This window comes from Sinocyclocheilus grahami, unplaced genomic scaffold, assembly GCF_001515645.1.
Source record: "Sinocyclocheilus grahami isolate Dianchi unplaced genomic scaffold, SAMN03320097.WGS_v1.1 scaffold620.1, whole genome shotgun sequence".
Lineage (NCBI taxonomy): Eukaryota > Metazoa > Chordata > Actinopteri > Cypriniformes > Cyprinidae > Sinocyclocheilus > Sinocyclocheilus grahami.
In genome coordinates, this window is record NW_015505799.1 from 618266 (window position 1) to 633260 (window position 14995).

At 37.1% G+C, this 14995-nt stretch overlaps 1 protein-coding gene across 1 annotated transcript in view; it reads right to left on the reverse strand.

The window, feature by feature from the left end:
• Positions 1-8487: 8487 nt before the first annotated feature.
• LOC107557811 (brain acid soluble protein 1 homolog) overlaps positions 8488-14995 on the reverse strand; it is a 20976-nt gene continuing 14468 nt past the window's right edge. Inside the window, exon 2 of the mRNA XM_016241362.1 lies at positions 8488-9771. Coding sequence (XP_016096848.1) covers positions 9193-9759 — 567 coding nt within the window. The 5' untranslated portion in view covers positions 9760-9771 and the 3' untranslated portion in view covers positions 8488-9192. The remainder of the gene's footprint in view (positions 9772-14995) is intronic.

A 14995-nucleotide genomic window follows, 5' to 3' on the forward strand; every position in this document is an offset into this window, starting at 1 on the left:
ATATAACTTATGCCTCATTACGAACAATCGAGCACGACAATTGTCAAGGATTTTCCAATGAAGGTATGTGAAGTGTTAATCAAAGCTGGCAGATTTTTTGACTGCTTCTTTAAATGAGGTTGGGCATAGCCTTAAGTTAATACAATTATTTATTATTAAATAATTTATATTTATTAATTATTTTAAAATTAAGTTATATTATTTTTTAATACATGTAGTTTTATATTATTTCTGTGTGTGTGTGTATATATATATATATATATATATATATATATATATATAATGCAAGTATGTTTTTTTACACATAAAGGTGGCAGTGCAGGTCTGTCCTTTAGAGGGCGATATTGACTCAATATTAGTTGTGCCTGCCCTGCACCACTGTTTAAATGACTGAAGATATACAGTGAGTGAGTTTATGTGCATGTTGTAGAATTTCTTTCTTAACAGTAGTAAATCGTTAATAGTAGTAAAGAAAATTTGTATTAAATAGTAGAATTAATTTTTTTATTTGTTAATTATTGATGTAATGTTTCAACTGTTGTTTTTGTTTTTTTCTTCTTTCTTCTTCCCACTCTCCTTACGTAGGTGTTGTCTCCATGGAAACAGATCTCCTGATCTTGTCAGTCGGACATGATTCTTTCGACTGTATTTCTGACGGGTGGGCGGGGCTAATTAATCACATCACCCCTGTCACACTCTTGACAGCCAATCAGGGATGTTGTGATTCTCGGCGCTGTTTTATTTAACTGATGAATAAAATTGAATGGATGCAGTTGCCATGGTGAACAGTGCAAAGCTCTGATATTGGGAAAACAGAGACAGAGATAGAAGAGGGGATGAAATTATCCTTCAAAGATCAAAGAGTTAAAACGCCTGAAAACTGGCACAAATACGACCTCAGCTGTGGCACTGTAGGGTGTGTGTGTGTGTGTGTGTGTGTGTGTGTGGAATGATGATGTGTTTGTTACTTGACAAGCCATCTGTGAACAGTTTGCAGATTTTTCCTCAGCACTGGATGCTCACACATGGTTAGCTGACACGCAACATGTCCGTCAATACTTGTTTTTTTATTTATATATAATTTAGAATGTATAAGGGAAGTGACTGGGGATAGTTGTCATACTTTTATTATTAATTCAGTGAATATTTCTGAGGGAAGGTTTATTTTTGAAAGCTAATTTCTGTATAGGCACATGCAGAAACATCTTAAAACAATATTTTATTCACATTATATGGAGTGAGTTGTCACAACTGACCATTCACTTGTTTACCTGAAAACTATAGCATAAATAAAACCATTTTGAAGGCAGTTTTACACAGAAGTAACCCGTTTTATTTGTAATTCTCTCTCTCATTGCTCCCATACAGTCACAATCCTGAGAATGGTGTATCAAGCAACAACAGTGAAAGCCCCTCCCCCACCAATGTGCAACTGTTGTGGATGTGTGTGTATTCAAGCAGATGGCAAACCATATTGATCATTCTTATGACATTCTTAATCACAGAATCAATCATCATGTTTTCTGTGATAGGAGGAGGGAGGATCTGAGTTCCCATCAGCCTCTCAGCAGCCTGGATCACCACTCAGGTACTGCATTATTCATGAAACCTAATGAATATTTAAACACTGTTATTGGGCTAAAGACGGATATGTTTAATGTAGGTGAGGTGTTCATCATAACTGTCCTGCTTGTTTTTCAGGAGATGATCATTATATTTTAAGGTCACCTTAGCAAGTAGCAAATTATGGTTCATGCACGTGATATTACTAATGGTTTACTATTGGTTATTGGCAGAAAACGGGGTCAAATTAAATTCATTGGGTCATTAAAAGAATAACAAAATTCTGTCATCATCTACTAAACATCATGTCGTTCCAAAATTGTAAAATGTTGTTCTTTCTACACAAAATGTGAAATTTGGTTAGAAATTTTGTAGACTGCATACAACAACACCTTTAAAGGAAAACAAAAGGTTTGAAGTTTGAATATGTGAAAACTGAAATGATATTTGAGAGTTATGAGAGATTTTCTCATTTTCTAACTATTTTCAAACAAAAAAATAGGAAAAATCTACAGACATAATATTAATTTAAATGATAAAGAATTATGATTAAAAAAAATGTTGTTAATAATAAAAATAATAATTAAGATTTTATAATTGTTATTATTTTTTAATATAAGAAGATATTCTAAATCCATTGAAGTTTTGGGAGTCTTCCATCTTAATATTTGGATCGAGCTTTCAGCAAACAATCCAGTGTCAGTATGGACTGGTCTGAGGAACATAACCATGTACAAGACACGACCCCCACAGTCTGCGGAGAATCAACAACTGGCTGACGATCTGAATGTGTTTTACTGCAGATTGGAAAAGGATAGTCTACCACCCCCCATCTGCTCTGACCTTCACACATTCACCTACCTCACCTGCAACCCCCCTCCCTCCCCCACCATTCAACCTGCTTAAGGTCTGTGTAGAGGATGTGAACCGGGTCTTCAGCAGGGGCGTGTCTACGTGGTGGCCAGGGGTGGCACCGGCCCCCCCTGAAATTTGGCTGGCCACCCCAGGTGCCCCCCTTACCAGATGTCTTGCGATAGGCTTGTTTTTAGTAAATTTCTAACTGCAGCAGTGGCGGATCCTGGCATGTGTAGGCAGCTGCCTAGGGCCGCTTTCTTCTCTTCTTTATACTTAATTTTAGGCGGTTTCTATAGTGTGAACTTAATGACAATGTCGAGAGCGCATAATGTTACGCGATCCATGTGCGCGAGGACGAATCTCCACTCCCAAGCGGATTTCCTTCACTCACACAAAACTGGACGTGTGCTTTTAAATATTGTTATTTTATGAATTGGCTCTGCTCTGTCACTGTCACTCTTTGTTTAGAGACTGGTCCTGGCCTATCTGAAGGACATCACTGAACCCTTGCTGGATCCTCTTCAGTTTGCCTACAGAGCAAACAGGTTTGTGGATGATGCAGTCAACATGGAACTGCATTACATCCTGCAACACCTCGACAGACCTTACGCAAGGATCCTATTTGTGGACTTCAGTTCGGCCTTCAATACCATCATGCCTGACCTTCTCTCAGACAAACTCACACTGCTCTCCGTGCCCACCTCCATCTGTCAGTGGATCACCAGCTTCCTGACAGACAGGCAGCAGCTAGTGAGGCTGGGCAAACTCACATCCAGGACTATCACCATCAGCACTGGCGCCCCCCAGGGTTGCGTCCTCTCCCCACTGTTCTTCTCTCTCTACACAAACGACTGCACTTCAAAGGACCCCTCTGTCTAGCTCCTGAAGTTCGCAGACGACACTACAGTCATCGGCCTCATCAAGGATGAGCCCAGCAGAGGCTGTACTTCCTTCGCCAGCTGAGGAAATTCAACCTGCCACAGGAGCTGCTGAAACAGTTCCACTCTGCTATCATTGAGTCTGTCCTGTGTTCATCCATAACTGTCTGGTTTGGTTCAGCTACCAAATCAGACATCAAGAGACTACAACGGACAGTCAGGACTGCTGAGAGGATTATTGGTGCCCCTCTGCCCTCCCCGACATTATTAGAAATAATTTCTACACCCCTGGCCATAGCAACCTATGAGCGTGTGCACTTGGCCTGCCTCATCAGAACACCCAATACAACTTCTATCTTCTTCCATACCATTTCTTATATTAGGTATACATCAGGCAGTTCTCTGGTGGTGGTCACTCCAGGCACTAATGTGTCAAACTGTCATCTTTGATTTGTTTATTTTGGGCTAAACCTTTAAGAAATTACGATAAATTTAACTGCCATACAGCTTTAGGAAAAACAAAACAGTTTTGGACAATTGGAGTTTTACAGCTGTCAATGAATTACAAATTCTTTAATGTGAGAAATTATTAAAAGTTTCTCTAAACCAGGCCTCAATAAGTTAAAGGTTTGTCTAATTGTTTTTCTCTCTTTCTCTATACAGTGGATGTCAATGTTAATCAAAATGGTTACCAGCATTCTTTAGAATATATTATTTTGTGTTTCACTGAAGAAAGTAAGTCGTACAGGTTTGGAACGACATGAGAGTTAGTAAATTATGACGGAATTTTCATTTTTGAGCGAACTATCACTTTAACCTCAATAAACAGCATAGTAGTATAATGATAATAATTTTAAACAAAAAAATTACTTGCCTTTTTTACAAAAAAGAAAAGAGAAAATCAAGGTTACAATGAAACACACTTAAAGTGAATGGGGCCCATTTTGGAGACTTTCAAAGCAAAAATGCGTTGCTCTTTTTCATTTGTGTATTATTTGAGATGTTAAGATGTAAAAATTATAAATAATTTTTGCAGTCTTTTTAGGGTTTATGGCATTGCGTTACCAAAGCAGCTTAGTTGTTGATATCACTTTAGGTTGGCAAGCATTTTTTTCACACTGAAATCATGTTAACCCTCTGGTGTTGTCAATTTTTCGTTAATTTAGAAAAAAAAAAAAATAATAATAATTTTTTACCTTCATCGAAATGGTACAAAACTTGGTAAAGGTTTTGGCACTTAACTATGTGGAAAAATAAAATCATGGACATGACTTGAAAAGGTTAAATGGTCCTGAAAAAAATAGTCACTTCGCGGTCACAATAACTAATAAGCTAAATAGCTCATTTCATCTGGAAACTGCACCCAAACAAAATCTTACTGAAAGCTCATTTTTTGAGATATCAACCTCAAATTTGGAACACAACTTTAGATTTATGGCTTTGATTTTGATGCAGTTTTAGAGTAAAACATGTTTTGGAAAATAATTGAATATAGTATTTTTGTGCATTCTTCATAATAATAAACTTCAGTAACTCTTAACTTTTCTCTTTTTTGTTTAGCTTTTTAAAACTTAAAAACTTAAGTCTGTGCTCCAAAGCATGCAAGATTTAAGATAATTTAAGTTGGAAAATTAAATTTTCAGGTCTATGCTAAAAAAGTAGTTAACAGGTAATGGATCATAACTATATCATAATTATAATTTTGTATCATAAAATCCCCTAAAAATACAAAGAAAAAAAATATATAGAACTAAAATATAATACAATTATTTCATTGAAATAAAAAGAAAAATCATTTTTGACTGGCACACAAGCAGCACCAGGGGGTTAACACACACATATTTTATGTATTTTGACACAGATTGGCTCTATTTACCTTCATTGTAAGTGCCTCACTGTAACCCAGATTTAGCCCAGAGACATATTTTGTGGTAATCACAAACCACTACAAGAGCTTAACTTAACCTGTAATTTTCCTTTAACTCTTTAAGTCTCCTGAGCTATGAAAGGGCAACCTCTGAACAAACTGAACCCTATTTTCTTTAGGACGCAACCCTCAGTAGTGTTTAGTTTGAGCCTGAATATAAAATTGAGCTGACATGCTGTAGAGTTGGCATAATATATGCTGGGGTCTATTTATAGCATAACTAAACACACCTGCACAGGTGACTGGAGTGAACTCTCATCTCAATTTATCTGACACCATTATAGGCTGGAACGAGATTTACACACACTGTGTTTCTCTGTCGCTTACATGAGCACAGCTGCAGCTGCGTCACCATGGAGATGCAGTCAGCCAATGACAGGCGGCAATTTTCCCTCCAGGGACCCTCCTGATTTGAGCTGGGGGGAGCATGGGGGCATAAACAGGAAGAAAAAACAAGAGGTGGGTGGATAGTGACAAATGCGAGACTGTGTGTGAGCATATGCAGGTATCTTTTTAAAAGAACCTTAAAGCAGGTTCTTTCAGCTTTCTTTAGGTAGGCGGGGTTTACAACGTATGCATTCAAGCTTGTTGCTAGGCAAGACCGGTATCCATGGTTACCTCCATATCCAATCAGGTGTTAATGTTGATGTTGGCGCCCATTTCATTCATGTATGTATGTATGTGCGTGTGTTATGTGTGCAAGTGATGAAAATATAAGCTTTCTTTCACGGTTATCGCTCCTGGGTTCTGAACGGTCTATATTTTCTCTGATAGTTGGCCACTGGAACTTAAATCTGGTCTTAAAAACAGAGCTGTGGTTTAGATTTAGATTTAGGTTTTGGATTTGCAGAACTCATTATTCTTTAAACTGTAGGGAACAGATCGAGAACTGTGTAGGCCAAAGTCATCCGTCAGAACTGTAGGAGTGTTACATTTGGTTTGATATGTGTGTTAAGAGTGTGTGTCCTCTCCTTCTGCCTTACAGAACCAAGTGACCGGTTGCTATGGGATCAGAGGCTTGGCGACCGTTACTAAGGCCCAAAGGCAGTCATACATGAACCCAGTCAACCCAGAGACAAGAGACACAGAAAGAGAGAGAGAAAGAGAAAGGGTGATAAAAGGAGAGAAGACCAGAAATGTTTAAACAAATAACCTCAAATTTATATTCAGGTTCAGTATGATAAAATTCTCTAAACAATGTGGCTAATAAACTGTCCGTTTATTTTTTTAAATCAAAACCATCCAAGACGGGTATGGCTAAACTAATATGTAGCAAACTAATAACGTTTGGATAAACTAATAACATAGGCCACGAGTGTCCATCAGGTGAATTCATTACGATTAAACTGTGATCAAATACAAATAACACATCAACATTGTATGAAGGCAAATATTTTTGATTCTATAAGCACGAAAGATAGTCAACCAGCAAAATTAAGCGTGTCAGAGTGATGAGCTCGTTGGTTATTCAGAGAGCTGTTTTTTTTTCCTCACACGAAATTCCAGATTGCACTACATGCCTGTAGATTGAACATGTAATGCACATGACGTCACCATATTCACAAATTCACATTTTTGTAGTTTACACATAGACGACAATGGCATTGTTTTCAAAAACTTGCACCTTGAAACCCGTTCTCAAAAGTTTGCGTTTTCAGGCCCCCCCAAAACGCTGTTGTCGCATAAACGAACAGCCAAAACGCATTAAAAGTTTTCAATTTTTTGTTGAAAACTTTCATGTAAATGGCACACCAAAAAATTTGCCGACAGGGTTCATTTACGCTAATTGTTTAATGCTGTAGAGATTGTATTCATTATTAAATTCATGTTAAAGCATGAAATTATCAATACATATATGTATTTAGATTTTATATATACTATTAGAATCCAGTCCTTCCCAATAGCTTCCAAACAGGTAGCTTGATTATAGTTGAACTCATTTAAATTAGCTTGTAGTGTCAGATTTAGTGGTTAGCTGTACAAGAACATTAGTATTTCTCTTTCAAATCAATTTCTTCCTGCAATTGTAAATCCTGTGCAAATAGAATTCTTCTTCCCCTATGCCACATTAAAAACTGTGTAAACGCACCGCTTTTAGTTTATATCCTACATCAAATGTGTCTTCTGTGCCTCTATTGCAGCGTAAAGACAGCTTACATAACAGTTTGGATTTGTGGCAGGTAAAATTAGACCAGTCTTTTTATTTGTCAAGATATGTGCTTTGAAGTTTTGAACTGTCATGAGCATAAAAATATATTCAAATGTGTTGGGGAGAAACACTGAAGCTGTGAGTTTATGAAAACACAACAATCAAGACGTGTGAGCTGATTTTCAATCTGTTTCTTTCATTTTATTAATGTTGCTCCATGTATACAAGTACATATATCTCAGTTTTTCCATTTTATTTTTATTAGGGAATTTTGGAAAGAAAAGTAATGATAGAAAAAGAAACCGAGAGAGAGAGAGAGAGCATGTGTGTTAATGCAAATGAAATATCACCTGTAGCAACATTATCTCCACAGTGACCAAAAATACACGATAGGGCCAACCACTGACATGCAATACACACACAGCCTCACATACAGATACACACAACGCTCACATTGTTCTGTCAGCATATTGAGAGATTGGTGTGTGTAAAGTGTGTCCTGTTTGGTGAGTTTGGAGGTCTGGGCTCTGTCTCTCTGACATCATGACATCTGCTGCTTTCAAAGTACAGAAAGACCAGAACTCCATTAACACACACACACACACACACACACAAACATGCAGAAAATGCTAAACTCCATACACACACTCACTTCATACTCCGGATCCCTCCACACATGTACACTTTAAATGAACCTTTAAACATCCAATTAAAGGGATAGTTCACCTTAAAATGAAAATTCTGTGATAATTTACTTATCTTCATGTCAAACCTGTATGACTTACTTTCTTACATGTAACACAAAAGGAAACGTTTTGAAGAATGTTCACGCTGCTCTTTTCTTAGTAAAAATGGATGGGGACCAAAGGCTGTCTTGCTCCAAAAAGGACAAAATAGCACCATAAAAGCTTCACAAAAGTAGTCCATATGGTTTGTGCACTATATTCCAAGTCTTCTTTGAAATTTAAATCGCTTTTTACTCAAAATCTTGCTTGACAGATGTAGTCCCCATTCACTTTCGTGCACAGGAATGAGCAGCTCATTCAGCAAAATTTCTTTCTTTTTACATTCTCGTGAAGACAAAAAGTCATACAGGTTTAGATCATCATTTTTGGGTGAACTGTTCCTTTAATAAAACACTAATACTGTTAACATTCAATACTGTGCATGTGTATGTATGTGTGCGTTTGATGCATTATGCAATACACTGATTTAGTTTCCACTGATATGTGAGAAAAAGAGAGAGAGACAAACAAAGAAAGTAGGAAAGTCAGGGGATAAGCAAAGACAATGCCAATCACTAACTAGAAAGCAGCAAACAGGAAATATGAAACATGTATCAGGGAGGCTGGACTACTATTACTACTACTGTCACTCACGCATACACACACACACACACACACACACACACACATATATATTAACCCCACCCACTGCCATCACACTCAAATGGAGGGAAGTGTGATTCGGAGGGTGGCAATGAATAGATTCCATGTTTTTATTCCACCCATCTTTGAATGGAGGTAGAAAGAAAGGTGAGAAGAGATAAAGAGAGAGAGAGAGATAGTTGGGGGCTGGTGGTTTGTATCAAAGTTCAATTGAATATTAAAGATATCATCATAACTGCCAGTCTTATTCACCATGATCATGTCCATCGCCAACACAATGATCAAAGTCCAGCCTGTTAAAATCATTATTACTATTATCATTATTCATATTATAATTACTGATATAATTTAAAATGGGTGGGCTAGTTTTATTATTTCGATTTGATCTTGATTTTCATTTGTCATTAATCTTGTCATTCACTGTTCCTTCTGTTAATCCTGCACAGTGACTGCTTGCTCCTTATTGGGGGCGGGGCTGGTCTCCGTGGTGATTGGCTCTGCAGGGGCGGATTCTTTTGCGGGCGGAGCCTCAGTTTTTTTAGACTCAGCGTCGGGCTTGCTCTCCATCACCGTGGCTACAGGAGGGGCAGGATCTTTTGCAGCCTCTTTCTCATTGGCCGGAGCTGCAGAAGGGGCGGATTTTTCTTCTGCTTTGGCAGGAGGGGCATCTGGACTCTTGGCGGGTTCTGCTTTGGTAGCCTCGTTGCTCTTGGCGTCAGAAGCTTTAGGAGCATTAGCATTCGCCGCAGGCTCCTCCTTCTTCGCAGGGGCGACGCTTTTCTCCTCCTCCTTGGGTGCGGTGGAATTGCTATCAGAGGTTTCTTTGGTGGCCGCCGCCGTGTCATTGGTCTTCTCAGTGGCAACAGGAGCGTCCTCCTTGTTCTCCTTTGGAGCTTCACCCTCTTCCGCCGACGCTCCCTCCGTCTTTGCGTCCTTCTCTTTTGCCTTCTCGTCGTTCACATTGTATCCCTTCTTCTTTTTGCTCAGCTTCCCTCCCATTTTACCTCTGAACTGTGAAAGAGAGAAACAGGACAATCAACACTGGCTGCAATGACTCAAATAAAATCATGAATGAAATCTTTCGGCTACCTCTGTTGTTTCTCAAACAGCAGTGTGATTAAATGTTTTTAAGAAATGGACCCTACAAAACTCACACATCTCCTTTAGAGTTTCAGATCTCAACAATGTCTCAGACTGTGCTCAGATTTGCCAATATACATGTACCAGTCTGCAAGATGAGATTGTAATAAGAACTCAATAAGAAATATTTTTCATCTAACTCTTTCCAAATGATCTGGGCTATCATAAAATATTTAAGACTAAACTTTATAATGCTATACCAAAAGGTTTTCAATCTTTTGGATGCCACAGACCCCCAACAAAAAGATGACCACTTTTAGGGAGCCCCCAACACTAAAATTTACAAGGCATCTATATAGTTTCTTCTATAAAGATCCAATTTATACTATGAAACATTTTCATAATAAATATGCCTAAAATGTTATTTGGAAAAGATTCTATTACATTGTTTTTCTACTTATTATAGTACTGTACTATTAGATTGATTAATTTAGTGTAATCTAAGTTTTATTTATTTAGTTAGTTTTTCTCTAAACCTTTCTACAGACCATCTAGCATTCCTTTCCAGATTCAAAACCCCTGGGCTATACTATACTATATAAAATACTGTAATACACTATCTTATGCTGTAGAGTGTTACACTATGCTATGATATATTATTCTATACTATGTCAACAGTTATCTCATTTGTTTCTGGTTTTCATTCTGCAGGAATTTTAGGAGAAACGTCAAAGACAAAGATTTAAAGAGTTTTCTCTATTGCTTCCTCAGCCATGAGCAAAGAGCAACCACTGAGCGATACAATTTTCCTCTGGGATTATTTGTGCAAATTCAAGTGTAGCATGTCAAACACTACATGGGTTGCATAATCAGAATGACATACTGGTAAGAAACAGGTACTAAAAAAAACTCTGTCTGCAAATAAGTCTGTGTAAGGTGTCATAATGAGAGAAAGCAAAAAAATAGGATGAATATACTTCTGATCTGGATTTATTTTAGTGCATGCGCTTCAATCCTGAAACAGAGCTAATAAAAGCACGGCAGGCTAAACTCAAATCTCTGAGACAGTCTGTCAAGGTTTCTATCATATCATATGCATCAAAACTAGATCATTAATCAGTAATCAGACTCCAGCGCTGATAGTTATCTAGATAGATGGAGGGGGTTTTAGAGGACAGCATCTCTGAGCCTTACTACCTGCAATTCAGAACCGCAGTTACCAAGGCAACTGGGTGCTCACGTGACCCATTCCGAATATGGAGCCCTGCGAAACACATTCTCACTCTCTCTCACTCCATTCTCCCTGTTGGCTGCTTTAGCGTTCCTGAGCTCAACAACCATCTGTGTAATGACACACTTGCACACACATACAGTTATTCTCCAGACAGAAGGAGAGCAGTAATCATGTGAAGCCAACATGTGAGTTGAGTGTTTCACACACACACTTATGACAATGGAAACATGGAAAGTCTTTCCTTGCAATGTGTAAGAGAACAATAGACACTATCTGTCCCGTCTCCACTGAGTCAAGCAGACAGCAGCACGCTGTTTCAGCGTTAAACAATACGCTGCAGTGTGTGCCTGTCTGTGAGCTGTCTCATCTGCACATCCACTTCCTGTCTGAAACCTGCTGATTGGTAGAAAATCCAATCCTGGTGTTCCTTGTAAACTGTCTATGCAGTGTGTACACGTAGAATTCAAAAGCACCATTACCAAATTCAAAATTAAAGGAAAGGATGAACTGCACTTTTGGCTTCTGCTCCAAAACAGAGCAATGCAAAAAGCGTTTAGCTGAGTGGAAGACTGAACATTGACACTCAAAGCATCAGTAAGATTAAACCTTCAGATGAAGGTGTAATTGGCTAGGCCCTATGACAGAGCTCTACTGTGGAGGCTAGGCCCCATGACAGAGCTCCATCGTAGAGACTAGAGCCCAGGACAGAGCTGCACGGTGGAGATTGTGTTTTTATTTTAATAACTATTTATACTAAAATAATTTGAAATGCTCTGCTGCTTAGAATTTTTTTTTTGTTCGATTGCATATTGTATTGTATTGTTTATATCTGCACTTTATATTATATATAGTTTAAATATGCACTATTTGAAGAGCAATGAGCACTGAGCACATGTAATTGAAAAAAATATTGATAAAATAATAATTTATTAGCTCAGTTATTTGGTTTTAAGTTACTTGTATACATTATATATACAAAAATACATTAAAAAAACTGTAATATTGTGAAATATTATTCCCATTTAAAATAAATGTTTTCTATTTTTAATATATTTAAAATTTTAATTTATTGCCGTGATGGCAAAGTTGAATTTTCAGCAGCCACTACTCCAGTCTTCAGTGTTTCGTGATCCTTCAGAATTGATCCCTCTTATTATTATCAATGTTGAAAACGGTTTTGCAGCTTAATATTTTTAGTGGAAACCGTGATGCTTTTTTCAGGATTCTTTGATGGATATAAAGTTAAAAATAACTTGTACGATAGTGTAGCTGCATAGCTGCATATATATATATATATATATATAGCTGTATTGCCATATAAATGTGTGTAGCCTTGAATCCCAAATTGCTTATGTAACTCTAAAACTCCAACACACACACACACACACACACACACACACATTGGGCTCGAGGCAGAGGAGGGGGTTGAGAACTGGAGCAGAAAATCTGACCCAATCACTGTGCTGTAACAGCAGCAATGTATTTTGGAAGCAAACCCACATTCATAGTTTCATATTCAAATACAATAAACTAACATTAGATATGGACAAAAACATGTATATCACCTTATTAAGATATTACATATTCACTCACATATTATGCTTTTTTCCCATTATGTTGGTATTAGATGCCTCTCAGTCAGTATTTGAATCATTTTATTGGCTTGTGTTGTGTACTGGCTGAACACCTGTTTGTGTGCAACAAACTTACTCTTGCTAATGTAAGTATTATAGACCCTAAATATATGTGTACATTTAGAATAAAATAAACATGAATGAGTAGAAGATAAGTTAATAAGACATATTCTCATTCCCCCTCATAGTTTATAATCTTCTGTCTTATGTGCATTTGTGTGCTTGTATGTTGAATACAGACGCTGTTGTTTTACCTCCACGTCAACAGGAGGCAGTGTGGAGCCACATCTTTGAGATGTTTTGGTGAGGACTGGACTTGAGTGGAGGGAGAGGAGAATGTGACCGGTCAAAGTTTATAACACACTATAATAACTTTAGATCTGTCCTCCAAGCTCAAATATACACATACACACACAAGCTCTTAACCCTAGAGATGTACTCAAACAAAACACACACACACTAGCACATTGTTGGCTAGGGCTCAGGCCTCTACGTAAACAGCAGCTCAGGCTAATGAATAACTCCAGAACAATGAGTAGACCGAGAAACTAGAAGCTCCTGTTTTTCGTTTGATGGGTCGAGATGATATGAATAGTAAATATGCAGTGATGAGTCATATGATATTTATTGTGATTGTTGTATTGATTATTCATGTTAACACGGATCGTGAGTTAAGAGCCAAATGTAGGATGTGCTTTCAGGATGATGACAGTGTGACTTGAGAGAAAGAGTCTGACATATTTCACTCCAAGTAGTTTTTGTTTTGTTTAATTTCTAATCTTCCCAAACCAAAAAAAAAAAAAACACTTTTTTTAGGGCATAACTGTGTGTGTCTGGTGAGCGCTACTTCCTTCCTGATTCTTCCTGATCAGTGAACATGGTTTAGACTGTTATTAACCATCAGAGAACCATTAACTGCACACTGTGTAACTAAAATCAAAACGGGAAACATGAATTACACCTGCTATAAGCAGTTTATTTGCATTCTTTCAGTGCATAATTCACTAAAGGAATTATTGTGCATATTAGGAAACAGCATGAATGCTTTGGTAATTAGTAATGAACAAAATTTGCATGCTGTAAATCCCCATCTTACAGGCCACGTCTAAATGCTAGGTTGTAGAGGATGAAGCAGACTACTACAATTTGTCATACTTTATCCAAGCACTTTATTTGGCACTTTTAACATATGTTTGACCACACCACCTGTCTGGGTGCCTGGTTAAAGCACTCGTCTCTGTTATTTAATAAATCATTGCTGCCATTATCAGTTGAAAATGTACACAAGCATCATCTATAAAAATTACATTTAATAATGACGCTAATTGTGCCATGCAAATAGTGCTGAGTCTTGTGAATAAACTGCTCTGTAATGATCCTAAAATTTCTGCTAGTACTCTGACGTTCAAAGGTTTGTGGCCAGTATGAGTTTTTTAAGAAATCCCAAAGTGGCAATGAAGTTTTTTACTTTGTAAAAAAAAAAAAAAAAAAAAGTCAATATAAATTTCCATTTCAATTTAAAATATAAATTTAAAAATACATATTTTGAATAAATTCTATTCTTTTAAACGGTCTATTTATCAGAGAATCTTGAAAAAAATGTGTCACGGGTTTCCATAAAACTATCAAGCAGCACAACTGTTTTCAACATTGATAATAATAAGAATTGTTTCTTGAGCAGCAAATGCTAATTAGTACAAGTATCATGCAACACTGAAGACTTCAAATTCATCTTTGCCATAAGGAATAAATTACATTAATTACATATTTTTTTAAATATATTACAATAAAAAAGTTATTATAAATCATAATAATTTTTCATAATATTGTATGTTCTTTAGTGTATTATTCATCAAATAAATGTGCATGAGAGCATAAGAGACAAACTGGTCTTAAAATCTTACCAACACCAAACTAGATACACATTTTTTTAGTTCGTTAACTGTCTATCTTGACTAAATGTGCTGTTTAAGAAACCAGCTGTATGATGATGCATTTGAGTTGAGTTGAATTTATATAGCGCTTTTACCAAGCTCAAAGTGCTTTACAAGCAACAACAGACAGACATCTGTTCAAACCCCCAGTAACTGGAATAACTGGAGAACTTCCAGTTTATTGAGTCTAAAATATAAGATAAACCTAGAATGACAAGAATGTGCCTTGACTATTCATACGATATTGTTTTTACAAGGTCATTATTTTAGGGTTATTTTGTTGAATGTGAAGAAAGTATCAGGACCTTGTGTGTGTGTGTGTGTGTGTGTGTGTGTGTGTGTGTGTGTGTGTC